The 17651-nt window shown below is 45.9% G+C and overlaps 1 protein-coding gene across 1 annotated transcript in view; it reads left to right on the top strand.

Moving 5' to 3' along the window:
• GABBR2 (gamma-aminobutyric acid type B receptor subunit 2) overlaps window positions 1–17651 on the top strand; it is a 352132-nt gene that overhangs the window by 243840 nt on the left and 90641 nt on the right. The window contains exon 8 of the mRNA XM_040481798.1: window positions 7979–8039. Within this exon, the coding sequence (XP_040337732.1) occupies window positions 7979–8039 (61 nt within the window). The remainder of the gene's footprint in view (window positions 1–7978; window positions 8040–17651) is intronic.

Here is a 17651-nt window from a genome sequence, read left to right as displayed (position 1 = left end):
GGAAGGAAGGAAGGAAAGAGAAAGAAAGAAAGAAAGAAAGAAAGAAAGAAAGAAAGAAAGAAAGAAAGAAAGAAAGAAAGAAAGAAAGAAAGAAAGAAGAGTTCCAATGTAGGACTTGACCCATACAATTCATAAACTGCTGTTGGAACAAAAAAAAATTTTTTTTTTTTTTCCAGAAGAGAGCAAGCGAGAATGCAATTGGGGGAGAGGGGCAGAGGGAGAGAGAGAGAGAGAGAGAATCTCAAGTACTCAGTGTGGAGCTGGACGCAGAGCTTGATCCCATGACCCTCACATCATGACCTGAGCCCAGACTTAAGAGTTGGGCTCAACCAACTGAGCCACCCAGGCGCTACTGGAGTAAATCTCCCTCACTTAGTAGTGACACATTAAAGGTGAACAATGGAAACAATTTTTCTAAGAGGAAGCTGCCGAATCCTGCTGGCTACTGGAATCCTTAGTGTACATTTCATTCACCACTGATTTTCCTGGGGGTTCTGAACTGACACCAGGTGAAATTCTGCTAACTCCAATTCCCTGGAAGAATTATGAGTTACCCTTTATGTGCAGCAGCCCTGTGTTATGCCTTTTTCATAAATACCTTCCTTAATTCTCACAAACAATCCTGACGAGTAGGTATTGCACTTCCTATTTTTCAAATAGGAGAACTGATGCTCAGAAACACTCAGTGACTCTTCGGGGTCACACTGGGGGCAGTGTTGACTCTTGTCTGGTGAATGCTGAAAGGGAAGTTTTTTCCATGTGTTATCCTGTGCATTCTGAAGATTTCTCCAACAAAGAAATGCAGCTTTATTGCTCCTGATTCAACCTGAACTGTTTGTTTGGATCGACTTTTATGAAACAGACTGTTTTCTTTGACATTAGCAACATCTCTTTCAGGAAGAAAAAAAAAATTCCTTGTAAATGATCCACTTGGTGGCTTTACTTCCATTATTTTATTTGCATTCCAGATCTGCTCTGTGGTCATTCTTTATGAACTCCTCAGAAGTTAGACTCCATTATCAATCAGCATGCCGTCAAGAAAACAGAAACCACTTCAGGCATTTCAGAGGGAGATTTAATACAGGGAACCGGTTACAACTTTGTTGAAAAGGATGGAGGAGCAAAACAGGAAGGTGCTGTCCCTGGAGATAAGTATTTACAGAAACTACTAAGCCCCTTGGGCTGCAGGAACAGAAGGGATATGGTATTAGCACTGCCTCTGAAATGCACAAAGTGATTTCTATTTTCTAGACTGCATGCTGATTGATAATGGATTCTAACTTCTGAGGAGTTTTAAGAATGACCCCAGTGCGGATTAGGAATGCAAATAAAATAATGGGGACCCAAGGACACTGGCCTCTGAGGCTCTTGCTGCTGCTGTTTCTGCTACTGTGGGGACCCCACCACTGGCCACTGAGCAGTCAGCTCAGAGCCCCCCTGCCCCCCGCTGCCAGTTCGGGGATGCTGGGGTCCACAGACACCTGCAGTCACTCAGAACTCCTGCTGCTACAGCCAAAGCAGGAAAAATATAGCTTTTCCCTTATGCATACTTTCTAATCTCTCGTGAATGCCTCTCATTAGCGGAACCTAAATGGAAACCAGCTGGCAGGAGATGGTGGGGAATGTGGTTTCGGACTTTGGGTCCCTGCAGCACACAGGAGGATATAGACTGTGAGCCACCAGACAGAACTCGGCCACCATGCCAGCCAGAGCTACCCAACTCCATTGCTTTGGAATGCAGCACGTCACAGGAACTGGTCTCTAGTGCACGTGATGATCCTCAGTTATAGCCTTGGGATCACACACAACGAAAGCTTAAAGAGAGTCATGGCGTTTATATAGACATAAAGAATATGTGTGTGGGGAGAAGAGCAAGACAAATCCCTGCTCAAGCTGGGCTTTAAGAAAGGCAAAGCCGGCCCAGCCTCCTGGCTGAAATGCCAGGCCACAGTGAGGCTGAAGCAAGGGCTTTACTCAGAACCCATCGCCTCTGTTCCCACCGTCTTCTCATGCAGGCTCCTTCAGGATGCAAGAAAGACATAGTCCCTGTGACCTTTGGTGGCAGGTGTCTTAGGTCGGGTTGCCCAGGAAACAGATTCTGAGACAAAGATCTGCATACAGGAAGTTGATCAGGCCCAAACCTGGGAGGGAGGAAGTGAAGCAGGATTGGGCAAAGAGACAAGTTGAAACTGATCAGCTGTAACCATGACCTCAGCCATCCCATGGGGGCTTCTGGATCCCATGCTCCTTCACAGTTGCCCAGAATTGATGAAGGGGGTAGAACTGTGTCCCTTCACATTGACCATTGGATGCCGGCTGCCCCCCGGGGAGGGGGCATGACTGCCATTGGCACAGCTCCATTGGGGTGCTAGGCAACTCAGCAGCAGCCAAGATGCCTGACATCTGGGGAAATGAGTGCCTTCTTCCCAAGGGGGCACTAGGACAGTACTCCGCAGTGTCGACCCGGACAGAAGGCACGTGGGAGTCCACTACTGTTCAGGCCACAATGTCCAGCCACCCTGGTGGTGCACTCTGAGCTGGCAAGAGAGAGAATCGGGTCCTCATGCTAGCCTGAGCCACTGTCACCACACACCGCGATGACCGGCTGCCAGAGCCCAAGTTTCTCTGTGTCCTTGTTTCCATACTACCATCCATTCCCTATCCAGCTGCCAGATCGATCTGCTCAACCCTTACATCAGATCACAGTACAGCTTTGCTAAGCCTCCCCACACCCGGGGCTCTTCCCTGTGCTTAAAATCCCCTCCAGAGCCTTCCATGGCCTCCAGGTCGGATGTGACCTGGCCCTGCCTACCTACCCGCTCCCTCGCTGTGCTCCCCCACCCTGGCCCTTTCTGTTCCTGCCCTGATTCTGCCCTTCCCCTGGAGCATCTCCCTCTTGTCTTGCAGCCTTCAGCTCTTCTAGAAGCTCTTCAGTGAGGTCTTTCCTGACTGTGCAATAGACCTCTGCCCTCGCCCAGCCACTTCCTCTTATTTTCTTCATGGCGGTCTTCACTAACTAAAGTCATCTTGTTCATTTAGTGGCAAACTTGTTTTATTTGTCTCTCCTAATCAAATATAAATCTCTCCAAGGATAGGAATCAGCACCTAGAAGCTAAGAACCTGGCCCAGAATAGGCAAACATTTGTGGAAAGACACCTATTGGGCAGAATTTCGTGAAAATCACCTGATTGGTGTGTGGGCTTCCTTGTGTCCATGTGTCCTTGTGTCTTATTGACATTGACTTGGGTGGGATAGTGCCCCCTGCCCCCATCAGCCATGGGCAGGGTAACACAACATGGCACACAGACCCAACATGTGCCATGGTAACTCCTTCAGGAAAGAATCGGATGGCACATCTTCCTCAGAAGGGGGCTTCATGGAGCTTCCTGGCTTCTTCTCTGCACAGACCCTCTAAATAGCCCGTTATGTATCTGTGTGTTCTACACCACCCATTGGCTCATGTGGTTGGAGAACTCAGTCACTTGGGGGCTGATGTTTCTGAGAGGTGAGGACACCTTGGGCCCAGATCCAACAGTTTATCCCTTTGACAGATGGAATCATATGCTATGGAAAATCCTTGCCTATGAGTTGGAAAGCTTCCTGGTACTTTAAATCTTTTTTATTAAAGCTCTCTGCTATTAAACATCTTTCAATGAGAATTACTACTGCCATTTACTGAGCACCTGCTGTAGGTCAGAAGCCGTGCTAGGTCCATAGCTCCATGCTCAGGAATTTGCCCGATGGGGCACTGTCCAGGTTTGTGATACTTGGACACTGGCCTCCTTCCATTGCATTACCTGAGACAGAAGGAGGAGCTACTGTTAGTAAAAATAGTTGTTGTGAAAAAAACTAAAATGTGACAGCTCTTACTTCAAAGATGGAGTAATTAGTTTTGTTTACAAAGTAAAGGGAGGTTCTCATCCCTACCTCATACTCCAATCGAGTGTCATTCGGTCCAAGTTTCGAAGACCATTTCAGTATATACTTTTTCATTTAACTAATAAAGATTCTGCAGCTATATTAAAAGCTGTAAGTCATCAAGACAGTATAGTACTGGCACAAAAACAGACACATGGATCAATGGAACAGAATAGAAAACCCAGAAATGGACCCACAACTCCTATATGGTCCACTAGTCTTCAACAAAGCAAGAAAGAATATCCAATGGAAAAAAAGACAGTCTCTTCAACAAATGGTGTTGGAAAAATTGAATGGCTACATGCAGAAAAATGAACCTGGACCACTTTCTTACACCATACACAAAAATAAATGCAAATGGATGAAAGACCTAAATGTGAGACAGGAAGCCATCAAAATCCTAGAGGAGAAAGCAGGCAGTAACCTCTTTGATCTCGGCCACAGCATCTTCTTACTGGACACATGGCTGAAGGCAAAGAGAACAAAAGTGAACATGAACTATTGGGACTTCATCAAGATAAAAAGCTTCTGTACAGCGAAGGAAACAATCAACAAAACTAAAAAACAACCAATGGAATGGGAGAAGATACTAGCAAATGACATAGCTGATAAAGTATTAGTATCCAAAATCTATAAAGAACTTATCAAACTCAACACCCAAAAAACAAATAATCCATTAAGAAATGAGCAGAAGACATGAATAGACACTTTTCCAAAGAGACAGCCAGATGGCTAACAGACACATGAAAAGATGCTCAACATCACTCATCATCAGGGAAATACAAATCAAAACCACGATGAGATACCACCTCACACCTGTCAGAATGGCTGAAATTAGCAACACAAGAAAAACAAGTTGGCGAGAATGGAGAAAGGGGAACCCTCCTGCACTGTTGGTGGGAATGCAAACTGGTGCAGCCACTCTGGAGAACAGTATGCAGGTTCCTCAAAAAGTTAAAAATAGAGCTACCATACAATCCAGCAATTGCACTGCTAGTTATTTACCCAAAGGATACAGAAATACAGATTTGAATGGTACAAGCACCCTGATGTTTATAGCAGCATTATCAACAATAGCCAAACTATGGAGAGAGCCCAATGTCCATTGACTGATAAAGGAATAAAGAAGATATATATGTATGTATGTATGTATACATACATGTATATATACAAATGTATATGTGTATATGACATGGTATTTGTCAGAAAAAGACAAATACCACTATGGTTTCCCTCATATGTGGATTTTTAAATAATTTTTTATGTTTATTTTTAAAAATTGTTTTAATATTTGTTTATTTTTGAGAGAGAGAGAGAGACAGAGCGCCAGCAGGGGAGGGTCAGAGGAGACACAGAATCTGAAGCAGGCTCCAGGCTCTGAGCTGTCAGCACAGAGCCTGACGTGGAGCTCGAACCCACAAGCTGTGAGAGCATGACCTGAGCCGAAGTCAGACACTAAACCAACTGAGCCACCTAGTCACCCCTAGGTTTATTTATTTTTGAGAGAGAGAGCAAGCACACCAATGGAAGAAGGGCAGAGAGAGGGAGACAGAGGATTCGAAGTGGGCTCTGTGCTGACAGCAGAGAGCCCGATGCAGGCTCAAACTCACAAAATGTGAGATCATGATCTGAGCAGAAGTTGGACACTCAACCAACTAAGCCACCCAGGCACCCCGAAATTTAAGAAACAAAACAGTTGAATATATGGGAAGGGGGGGGAAAGAAAAAGAGAGAGAGAGAAACCATGAGAGACTTTTAATGATAGAGGGTTGATAGAGGGAGGTGGGTGAGGGATGGGCTAGATGGAGGATGGATATTAAGGAGGGCCTTTGTTGGGATGAGCACTGAGTGTTGTATGTAAGTGATGAATCACTGAATTCTACTCCTGAAACCAATATTGCACTGTATGTTAACTAACTAGGATTTAAATACAATTTTTTTAATTTATTTAATTTATTTATTTTTTAAGCATTTTATCAACGTTTATTTATTTTTGGGACAGAGAGAGACAGAGCATGAACGGGGGAGGGGCAGAGAGAGAGGGAGACACAGAATCGGAAACAGGCTCCAGGCTCCGAGCCATCAGCCCAGAGCCTGACGCGGGGCTCGAACTCACGGACCGCGAGGTCGTGACCTGGCTGAAGTCGGACGCTTAACCGACTGCGCCACCCAGGCGCCCCTAAATACAATTTTTAAAAAAAGATTCTGCAGAATTTGTCCACATTTTATACCTACAAGTGTTTGGAGTTCTTCAAAGCTTGGCAGGAGATGGGTAAGTTAGATCTCCACCTTTATCAAAACACGAAATGTCCTCTTGTCCACAATGTCTGCATCTTTCCCAGCTGTGCAAAGTGGTCTATTTGCATAAAAGTGATCCTTTCAGAAGATGTTCTGTGCTTTTCAATCATCCCTAGAAATAAAATCACAGCTCCTGTCTCACCTTACGCTGAAATGTTTTCACACTTCAGGGAATTACTTGCCATCACCTGAATATGGAATTCAGTTGGCATTAGTTTCAAAATGATACTACTTTCAGCTGTCTACAGGATTTCAAAAAGGTGTCAAAGTGGCCTTAGAAGGTGTTTCTCGTTCTGAGAACAGGTTGAGTGATTCTCTTTGTTGCAAAAGCCGCAGGGCCTCAGACTTTGGGTTTCCACCAAAGGAAGATCCTTTTTGGTGCTTTCTCCCGAGAATTGAGTGGAAACCAAAGTATTGTCTGTGCTATTACTTGATGAAGCAAGAGCATAGTGAGAGTAAAGCAGTGTCTCTTTAAAACAATTTCTTTTTCTGGGGTGCCTGGGTGGCTCAGTCGGTTGAGCGTCCAACTTCGGCTCAGGTCATGATGTCTCGGTCTGTGAGTTTGAGCCCTGCGTCGGGCTCTATGCTGACAGCTCGAGCCTGGAGCCTGCTTTGGATTCTGTGTCTCACTCTCTCTCTGCCCCTCCCCCGCTCATGCTCTGTCTCTCTCTCTCTCTCTCTCTCTCTCTCTCTCTCTCTCTCTCTCTGTCAAAAATAAATACACATTAAAAAAATTTTTTAAACAATTTCTTTTTCTAATTGCATGTTAATGGAAAGATAGGAAAGAATTTATTTCTGGAATAGGAGCAACATGCTGTAGTGAAATGGCATGGGCATTAAAATCAAACTCGGATCTGACTCCCAGCAGCCTCACTTACAGTGAACCTAATATAGAGTGCATAACCTCTCTTGGTCTCAGTTTCTTGGTCTGTAAAATGAGGATCATCCCCCTTTCCATTCAAGCTTGTCAAAAAGATTCATCGATAGAATGTGTCGATTTCCCGCACGGTTACTGAATTTTGATGGGTCATGGGTCTTGGCCAAGGAGAGACCTCACCCGCTCTTCATGTCCCCGATTTATTTAGCCCAGAATATGGAAGCCCAGTATCAGCCAGCAAGGCAAATACAGCAGATGATGCTGTGTGTAGCCCCCGGGGTCCCTAATGAGGGATGCTCAGCTGCCTGTGACACAAGGCAGGTCTCACTGGCTCAAGAAGCTTAATTTTGTGCTGCCCCATAGCCCATTTATAATTGGGGCTGATGTCACCCCTCAGGAAGAACTTACAAAAACATTCTCTATCCTTAATAAGAAATACGAACCAACCTCCAGCCCCCTTCTGGTCCTCACGCCAAACAGTCTGAGCAGAGTCGCCTTAATGGGTAGGGCACAGGCGCAGAGTCGGGACCAGGCTCCAAGGGCCTCATCTCCGCCTCCATCTTTCCAGCACCCCGGAAGACCTTGTCCCAGGATAACAGGACACATGGGTGTTTAATGGATAATCATGATAATAACGGTGATGCATATCTCAGCTTTAATTCACATGTGTTGTTTTCATTATTGATTTTGTGCTCTTCAGATGAACCAGATAAAGTCACAACCGGTTTTAAAACAATTAGTTTAATTTTGCCTCTGCAGTCTAGCAGGAACCTATTTTTTTCAATATTAATAGTCACATTGTACGATTTATGAATTTCAGCTGAGATCCATAGTGTCTGAGCTAATATGGCATTTCTCTTTTATTTTCATTTGTTTTGTTTTTAGGGTCAAGTTGTGTTCCGGAATGGGGAGAGGATGGGGACCATTAAATTTACTCAATTTCAAGGTAGGCTTTTTGATGCTTATTCTTTCTAGTTGATGAGTTCTTATATGGGGATGTTGTGTTTCTGCAATAAAATACATCAAAAGAAATGAAAGTATGATGTTCCAGATAAGAGAGAGTAGAGTCAGTAGAAAACACTTCTCTGTGAAAACATTAGTTTCAACTTATTTAGAATATTTTTCTCAACTGCATGACTTCTCAGGCTATTCAGTCTTCCCACATGACTCTGAGAGGCTCGTGAAAGTATAGAGAGTGGGGGTTAAGCCCGCTCCAGTATTCTGAGAAAGCTTGCATTGTTTTTTTGATTTTAGAAATTTTCAAACAGACCCTAAATTTGAGAGAATTGCATAATAAACCCTGTGTACCCATCACCTGGCTTCAACCATCATCCGCATTTTGCTAATCTTGCTTTATCTTTACTCACCCACCTCACCCCTTTTTTTTTTTCTGTAATGTTTAAAACAGCTCCCAGACATTATCTCATTTCAATCTATAAATACTGCAGTATGCATTCCCAGTAGATAAGGACCTTTCAGAACATAACCACGGTACTATTATCCCACCTAAAACATTTAACAAAGATTTTTTTTTTTTAAGTTTATCCATTTTGAGAGAGAAAGAGAGGGAGCACAGGAGCAGGGGGAGGAGCAGAGAGAGGAGAGAGAGAATCCCAAACAGGTTCCACACTGTCAGCCAGACTCGGCTTGATCTCACTAACCGTGAGATCATGACCTGAGCTGAAATCAAGAATCAGACACTTAACCGACTGAGTCACCCAGGCACCCCTGACAATGATTCTTAGTTGAATCTTAGACACTTCTAGTCTATGTGGATTCTCTGATTTTCTCCAAAAGGCCTTTACAGTGTGTGGGAGAATCCACACAAAGTCCACTCGTTGCATCTGGTTGATATCTCTTTTAACCCATAATCATCCCCCACGTGCTTGTTATAGGTCATTTTTTTTAAGAAACTAGGTCATTTTTTGGATTTTTCTGTTGTCCGTGTTCGAAGGGGTTCAGAAACCTTCCAGACCACGTTCCTCATGTAAGGTGGAAGTGGAGGCCCCGAGAGGGGTTGGGGCTTGTCAGAGAGTACAGGGCATCTGTGGGAGTGGGACTGGGCTTTCCTCCAGGTAGACACCTCCGTCAGTCATCAGCAGGTTTGTTAGCCAAAACCACTAGATGCACTGTTCTTTACCGCAGTTTTTTTTAGCATCTGGATGTGTCTGGAAAATCCAGAAACAAGAGCAGTGCCTTCTGCGTCAGATCCCAAAGTCATCCAAGGGAAAGCAAAAAGTGAAATCGAGTTATGCAGGTTCATTCAGACAAATCCCACCGGATTGAGATCAATGAGGAGAGGTGTTTGGTACTATGGCTCCGTAATTCCATCTTGTAGACTCACCCATTCGTCTTCTGATGGCAGGTAATTGAAACGCATGTCAGCTCCCTGGCATGCACAAAAGATGTAATTTTCGGCAAATGCAATTATTTTCCCATTTGTTAGTCTTGCTTCTTCATTGGTTGAACCAAGTAAGCATCTTGGCAAAGATACTTCCTTTTTTTTTTTCTTTTTTTGAGTGATTGTAACTAAATTCTCTTGTCACATTTCCAGTTCTCAAATTATATCATTCTGGGAGAATATTTTATAAAATATTGATTGGCTGATCACAGCTACAAGTGCGTGCCAATTTTATTGCCTTTTTTTTTTTTTTTCATATGTTAGGATAAGACACCAACCCCAGTGACTAGTTTTAGGCATTTGTAAGGAAAGCAGAGGAGCAAACAGAAGTTCAGAGGTGGGTCTGACCCACCTTAGCTCAAGTCCATATAGCACATCAGGCAAGTGACTTCACCTGTGTGGAGTTCTCCTCTGTAAAATAGGAATATAAGCCTATTTACCTTCTTGGAATATGGGAAGAATTCAATGAGATAACACATAGAAATATGTGCACGCATTTCTTGCTCAGCAAGTAGTAGCAATTATGATTAGCACTGTGTCAAAAATTATGACACTTTTCTGGGGCAAATCCAGATTTTCTTGGTGTGTTGAAACCCCCCCAGGTGCCTTTCCATCTGCCTGCCCTTTATAGCTTCTCCCCACACTTAGCCATATGTAGGATGTCAGACAGGGAAGGGTCTTAGAGATGATCCCACTCCACTACCTCATGGTGTAAATGGGAAACTGAGGCTCAGGGGAGGGAGGTGTTCTGCCCAGGGACACAAGCCAGTTAGTGGCAGAGCTGAGACTGGACCTCAGCTCCCCCCGCCTTGTGCTCACATGCCCACCTCTGCCTGTTTTCCCTTCACATTTGTGTCCAGTTTTTTTTAATTTGTTTAATGTCTTATTTATTTTTGAGAGAGAGAGAACATGAGCAGAGGAGGGGCAGAGAGAGAGGGAGACACAAAATATGGAGGAGGTTCCAGGCTCTGGGCTGTCAGCACAGAACCCGACGTGGGGCTCGAACCCACAAACTGTGAGATCATGACCTGAGCCAAAGTTGGATGCTTAACTGACTGAGCCACCCAGGTGCCCCCGTGTCCAGTTTTTATTGAATGTCAGAGCTGGGCCTGCAGAGACTCCTGTTTATACAGGTTTTTTTTCTCATAGAATTTATTGTCAAATTGGCTTCCATACAACACCCAGTGCTCGTCCCAACAAGTGCCCTCCTCAATGCCCATCTCCCATTTTCCCCTCTCCCCCACCCCCAACAACCCTGTTTGTTCTCTATATTTAAGAGTCTTTTATGGTTTGCCTCCCTCTCTGTTTGTAACTATTCTTTTCCTCCTTCCCCTCCTCCATGGTCTTCTGGTAAGTTTCTCAAGATCCACATATGAGTGAAAACATATGATATCTGTCCTTCTCTGACTGACTTATTTCACTTAGCATAATACCCCCCAGTTCCATCCAAGTTGCTGCAAATGGCCAGATTTCATTCTTTCTCATTGCCAAGTAGTATTCCGTTGAATATATAAACCACATCTTTTTATCCATTTATCAGTGGATGGACATTTAGGCTCTTTCCATAATTTGGCTATTGTTGAAAGCACTGCTATAAACATTGGGGTACACATGCCCCTATGCATCAGCACTCCTGCATCCCTTGGGTAAATTCCTAGCAGTGCTATTGCTGGGTCATAGGGTAGATCTATTTTTAATTTTTCGAGGAACCTCCACACTGTTTTCCAGAGCAGCTGCACCAGTTTGCATTCTGTATGGGTTTTTTTTTTTTAAATATTTACTTATTTTTGGGAGAACACAAGCAGGGGAGGGGCAGAGAGAAGGGTGACAGAGGATCCGAAGTGGACTCTGCTCTGACAGGCTGACAGCAGCAAGCCTGATGTGGGGCTTGAGCTCATGAACCACGAGACCATGACCTGAGCCAAAGTCAGATGCTCAACTGACTGAGCCACCCAAACACCCCTGTTATATGTTTTTAAAACATAGATCCTGTTGACAGAGGGATTCTGTTATTTGGGGGCTGAAATGAGCCACTAGAATGCTGGGGGCATGTTCTTGTCAGCACAAGAGTTCATTTTCCAAATGTAAAGGGTCTCAGAGGTGCACTGTCTGCCTGGATGGAGGGGCATTGCATTATTGAATAGGCTGACCACCTGAAGGGTGCCTGGTTATCATCTGGGAAACTGAGGCCCAGACCGGGGAAGTGACTTGGCTGGGGCAGATCCATCCCATGGTGAGGTCATTCCTTCTAGTCTCTGGCCCCATGCTTCCCTGGGCTGGTCCACACAATGTTTTCTAGGACTTTCCAGGATTTAGCCATAGGATGGGCCTGCCCCTTATCCTGGATTACCCACTCTTATATCGCCACTGGCCTTTCAAAAAGGCTTCTAAATGGGACCACCATGTTTTTTCTGCCGTGTCCTTCACGCTGACTCTCTCCCTGTCTGCTTCTCTCTCCCTTACTCTCCCTTACTCCTGCCTTGTGAACAACAGGGCTTACTTCAGAGCTTGGGTCAGACAGCCAGCCCCAGCAGTGGGGCCTCTCTTTGCAGGGGCTGCTTCGAGACTCACACTCAGGCCGTCTCAAAGCCCACTAACCTGATCTTGTAAGATGGCCCATCCCACCCTTCCTCTGAAGACCTCACGAGATGCTCTTTCAGCTCCTTGTTTGTGCAGAGCTCCTGGTGCCTTCCAGACTCTTGTACCTACCATAAAGGAAGCATTTTGTAGGAGGCTCTGTGTTTGCAAAACTAAAACACAAGTGAGTTGGAAATGGGAGGCAGCTTTGGAGAGAAGACTAAAAGGGGAGTCAATAAACCGTCCTCCTGCACTTTCTGATTCCAAAGCTGTAAAGTTGGTAGGACAAATGCCTGGAATTTGGTAGGCCTCCAGTACAAGTTTATTGAATTAATCTGGGAGCAAAAGACCTGGATTCAAGTCCTTGCTCTGAAACTTAGCAGCAGTGTAACCCTGGGCAAGTCACTTTGTCTCCCTGGGCCTTAACTTAATCCTCTGGAAAATGGGATGGCACTAATGCCAGCCCTTGCCCAGTTGGAGTGGGGAAAGGGCCACATGAGATCTTGCTCTATAAATTCTCAAGAGCTGGGAAGCTAGTCGCATTCCCGACGCAGTGCCTGGCTTCTGGCCAGCTCTTGGTAATGCTCACTGGATTAGCTGGTGATAGGACTTGTGGAAGTTTAAGAACATCTTCATTTACTTGTGGTTTGCAGTGACTTGTCTCGCAAACAGCAGTTAGCCTTGACAGCAGAGTGAACCAAAGCTAATTCAAGATGGTGGCCATTGTTGCATCAGCCTGGAGAAACTGCCTCTTTTGTAAAGTTAGGAATGCTGGATAAACAGAACTGTTCTAAAATAACGTGCCAGGGTTAGATTCATGGCCTCCCTTGAGACGGAGGCATTTTTAATCCAGGAGAGGCTTCAGATCGCTACGAATGATCTCTCCATTTACTTCGTTTCCAAGGGTTCCCAGAGCTTTTAACTGTCAACAGGACAATCGTAGAGTGTAGATGGTGGATGCCATCAGTGACACATCCATACTCCCTGAGCATCCATTATTTCCAAAGAAATAGCTCATTAAAGGCACCTGAACCCCTCACCCTGTGCAAGGAGAAGGCCAGATGTCCAGGGAGTTAGCCCTTCCAGGGACAGCCTTGTACCAAGGAGGAGAGAGAAGCAGAGGATAAACCTCTCAGTAGCCTTCCCTCTTGGGTGGGGAAACTGCAAGGTATGTTCTGCTCTGTCTCTGGGGGTCCCCAGTGGGATTTTGCCTCAGCTTCCCACCCAGAAACCTGCTCATTAATGCCCCTTTACTGGCTCCCTTCCCTTCCCTGTCTCACCTCCCCCACACCCCTTCAAGGTGCCCTAGGATCACCTCTCCAGTAAATTCCATGCCCTCTTACTCTTGCCTCGGGCGCTGTTCTGAGTGACCCACCTGTGGTCAGAGCAGGACTTAGCGTCCTGTTGGCCGCACATCTTGGGTGGAGTGGGGGGCCAAGGCCCGGACTCCTTTCAGTTCCACATTCACTCACCCTCCCCTACGCTGTTGCTGACTTTCATGAAACCACGTGGAGAGGAGGATGAATGCCAGGGAATTGGCTTCTTTTTTCTCTCAAGAGAAGAAAGAATCCATGTTCCTGCTGAAGTCTAAACACAGTTGGGAGTTTGCAGCAGGGGAGGAAGTCGAGTGAAGCCATGATTAGAGCCTTGTTTGTGCTCTTCGGCAGCTCTGAGCATCTGTGTGCTCCACTCGCCGGCCCTGCCTTCATTAGGCCTGTTTGTCAGAGTCACAGCAAATGACGATGTGCTTGAGTTTCACACGGCTTCTGTGCAACATAAAGGGCTCAGACTTTGGACTTTTATGTTTCGGCACCTGATTTGAAGGGCTGGGGTCTTGCATCACACCAATGGCATAAATGTCATTTGGAAGGTACCTAGTGAAATGTGGGCTCGTCCTCCCCGCTGGCAGCCATTAATTACCTTTAGGTCTTTGGGGTAAGAGATACGGTTCTATGCAGTGCGCATTTCCTGAGCACCTGCCAGGCGCTTTACCAAGTCCTCTGAGGGAGGCCAAGTTGAATAAGATACGGTCCCTGCCTCCCAGGGGCTTCGTGATTTCTCGGGCAGAGAGCCAGGCCGATAAAAGTGGGAAACTGATTTCCCAGAACCTACTAGAAAACTTTCAGAGCTAGTCTGGCCCTTGTTTGAGATGCTCCAGGCTGGTTTTTAGTATCAAGGAGTGTGTCGTAGCTCCCTTCACCCAGCCGTGGGTCTGGAAAGGCCAGTTGGTTGGACTGCCGCTCGCCTTGGTATAATTAAGATGGAGACATAGTCCACTAACCTGCAGGATACGGTGCGGGGCTGTGGGTCAGCAGGAATGGAAGGACACACGTGTATGTGGGCTCCTTGACGCTGGGAGCCTGATTCTTACACTGCCCAGCCTTCGTGATGCAGGCTTACCTTTCAGAGAGCCCAAGAAAGGTAGCCTGGAAGACAGAATTATTAACAGACCTTGTGTTTCATTGAGCTATAGACTCTCCATGTTGAAGGGAGCCCTGACTCTCTTTTGCAGCATTACCTCTACTTAAATGCCTCCGGTGATGGGGAACTCATCTCCTCATACGGAGAAAGTCTATGAGTGTTCGAAGTCTATACCTCTTCATCACTAGCTAGGTGCTGTGGCTTAATCTCTCTAAGCCATATTTCAGCATTCAGTTTAAAATAGTAAAATTAAAGGAGATCACTTTCTTTGCCTTGAGTGATGGTGACAATTCGATGGTGTGAAGCTATGAACAGTTCGGTGACTGGCACAGAGAAGGGCTGTGGCAACTGTAACCCCAGATTTGCCCCCCCCCCCGAATTTCTTGAGAAAAGTAAGATCTTCCTCCCTTAGGACACGTTTCACGTTCCTCATTTCATGGGACATTGTTATCATTGGTCCAGGAAAGCCCCTCTCTGTTTGTCTATGCCCTTACCTCTAGCATTTGTTCTTATCCCACACTCCCGCCTCCCCCAGGAGAGGGCAAACACTCTGAGTGTTTTAATGCCTATATTGTGTTGATATGTCCTCACAAAATGTGGATTGATGTCTTGAATGCATATATTTTGATTTATATCAATGCAACTGGATTACATATCTTCTTCTGTTTCTTTCTCTTTTTTTCCCTCCCACTCAGCACTTCCTTTTTGGAGATGCTTCCATGTTTCTATGTGAACATCTGAGCCATGACTTTCACTGATCATTCCATGGGGTGCATTCATGCTTTACCCATCCATTCTCCCAGTGACAGACACCCAGGCCACCTTCAACTCCCTACCTATACAAATAACGAGTGTCCCCTTATGAACCCAACTGGGCATTTATTTAGGACAAATGTCCAGGAGCAGAACTGTTGGATGGGGAGGTGGGTGAACACTACACATGCCTAAGATCTGCCAAATGGCTCTTTCAATACCCACACCCATCTCCACTGCCACCAGCATGGAGATTCCTGTGTCCCTCCTCCCACAAGTACTTGCCAATCCCTGGCTCTCTCATTTTCTGCCCATCTAAAGGAAAAAGTAATATCACATTGTGGTTTTAAATATCATTTCTCTGTTAACTAATGAGGTTTGGGCATTTCTTCCCGTGCTTAGGGGCCATTTGTTGATTATGACCACTTTTATTTTGAGGATACTGTCTTTTCCTTGTTAACTTGCTAGAGATCCTTATATATTCTAAATCTTGGTTTCCTTTTACCTTTAGGCTTTGTAGATATCTTCTCTAATTCAACCACTTGTCTATAAAGTATTTGTTGAACAGAAGTTCTTAATTTTGATGTGGATGAATTCCTTTTTCTCCCATATGGTTTGGGCTTTTGAGGTTTCTGAAAAATCATTTCCTGGCACCTTCATGCCAGGTCCTGGATATAGGATATAGGATATAGGATATAGGGGGGTGCCGAGCTGGGTAAGATGCATCCCTGCCCTCAGAGAGCTCCTGGTCCAGTGGGCACAGACACAGAACCTCAAGTGCATACGACATGTGGTGAGGGCATTCAGAAGAGGGGCAATTGGCTCCACCGGACAGATTCCAGGAGATGTGGCACCTGAGACGAATTCTGAAGGGCCAGTGGGAGCTAGCCAAGAAGAGAAGAAAAAAGATATTCTAGGTGCAAATGACCTGTTGTGTTTGTATGTGTCCTGTGCGTCCCCTGCTACTTAGCTTTTGTCCTGGCCCAGTTTACCTAAGTCCATAGACAAATCTGCCCTTAGCAGGGTTATTATATTCCCAGGCCATTTGACCAGTGTCCACCTGGCCTGTTAAAAATTTCCAACCAAAGGTCACGGACATTAATTTGTTAAAAACGTGGCAGCGACATATTGTTTGTGAAGACAGAGAAGAATGTTTGCAGGATTCGGGCCAAGGAAGCACAAAGTCTGTCTGCTCAGTGCTGCCGAGAGGTGCGGCTCAGCTCTGCTCCTCACCGGGTGACAGGAGGGTGACCCTCTAGGGCCTGCGCTCAGGCAGTGACCAGACCGGGGATTACTTCCTGGGGAAATGGCTGGCCACCTGGAGAAGAGCAGAATCAAAGCCCGTGATCACCGTGCTCTGACCTCTGAAGAACCACCAGGAACAGGGGTCCATGTGATGTGTGCCCCCCTCCCCCCGCCCAGGCAGAGCCAGGACCCGTGAAGGGAAGTCTCAGGAGGCAGATTTCAGCTTGGAATGAGGAAGACCCTTCAAAGCAATTGCAGAATCACCGAGCAAGAGTTGGAGGCCGTGAACATCCCCCCATCCAGCCTACTGGCTTTAGCAAAACCCATGAAGGGGCCACGACTTCCTGGGGGCTCCTCACTGAGGCGACAGGGGAGCCAAGACTAACTCCAAGGGTCCTGTCTACCAGCCAGAGTTCTTTCCTACCCCGAGTTTAGGATTTTGGTAGAGGGTCCTAGAATGGATGGAGTGATTGTGTTAGGCTGTCATGTTTTATTTTGGTTGAGTCAAATCCATCCTTTGTTTTTTGCCTCAGAGTCATACACTGAGTCCGTATGTTTGTGACAAACTTTAAAGAACACGTAGACCTCCTTCCATTCAGATCTAGAGCCAGTTGAGGACAAATGGACGGTGAGGGGGGAGGGGAGGAGAGCCCACGTAGCAGGATGTTGGCGACCCTATCACTGGTCCTCCCGCCTGGGGGTTGCGGTCCCAGGAGGAGGCAGAATCGCTCTGATTGAAGCTGTTTCCCGGCCGTCTCGTGCGTGCTCCCAGGCCCACAGCCAGCGAATATTTTCAGACTGGACTTTTTTTGGCAGCCCAATTTTCACCAATAGGACCTATTTTCTTTACGTATCATCCAAATATAAAATTTGAAATAAAGAAGGAGCTTTTTAAAGAAAACCCTTCTTTTTGCCCCACAACAAGGAAGCAGCATTGTTCTGCAGGAGAGGGGCTCTCTGTTCCACACTATTTTTAGCTTCTTAGAACACAAAGTGTCAGCATTGAAAGGCCTTCAGTCAAATGTAGTGGTTCTCAACTCTGGCTGTGTGTTAGGATCAGCTTAGGAGACTTTTAAAAAATCCTGCCGCCCTGGGGCGCCTGGGTGGCTCAGTCGGTTAAGTATCTGACTTCGGCTCAGGTCATGATCTCACAGTTCATGA

Source organism: Herpailurus yagouaroundi, unplaced genomic scaffold, assembly GCF_014898765.1.
Source record: "Herpailurus yagouaroundi ecotype Mexico unplaced genomic scaffold, PumYag 160, whole genome shotgun sequence".
Lineage (NCBI taxonomy): Eukaryota > Metazoa > Chordata > Mammalia > Carnivora > Felidae > Herpailurus > Herpailurus yagouaroundi.
This window is presented reverse-complemented; position numbering and strand designations above follow the sequence as displayed.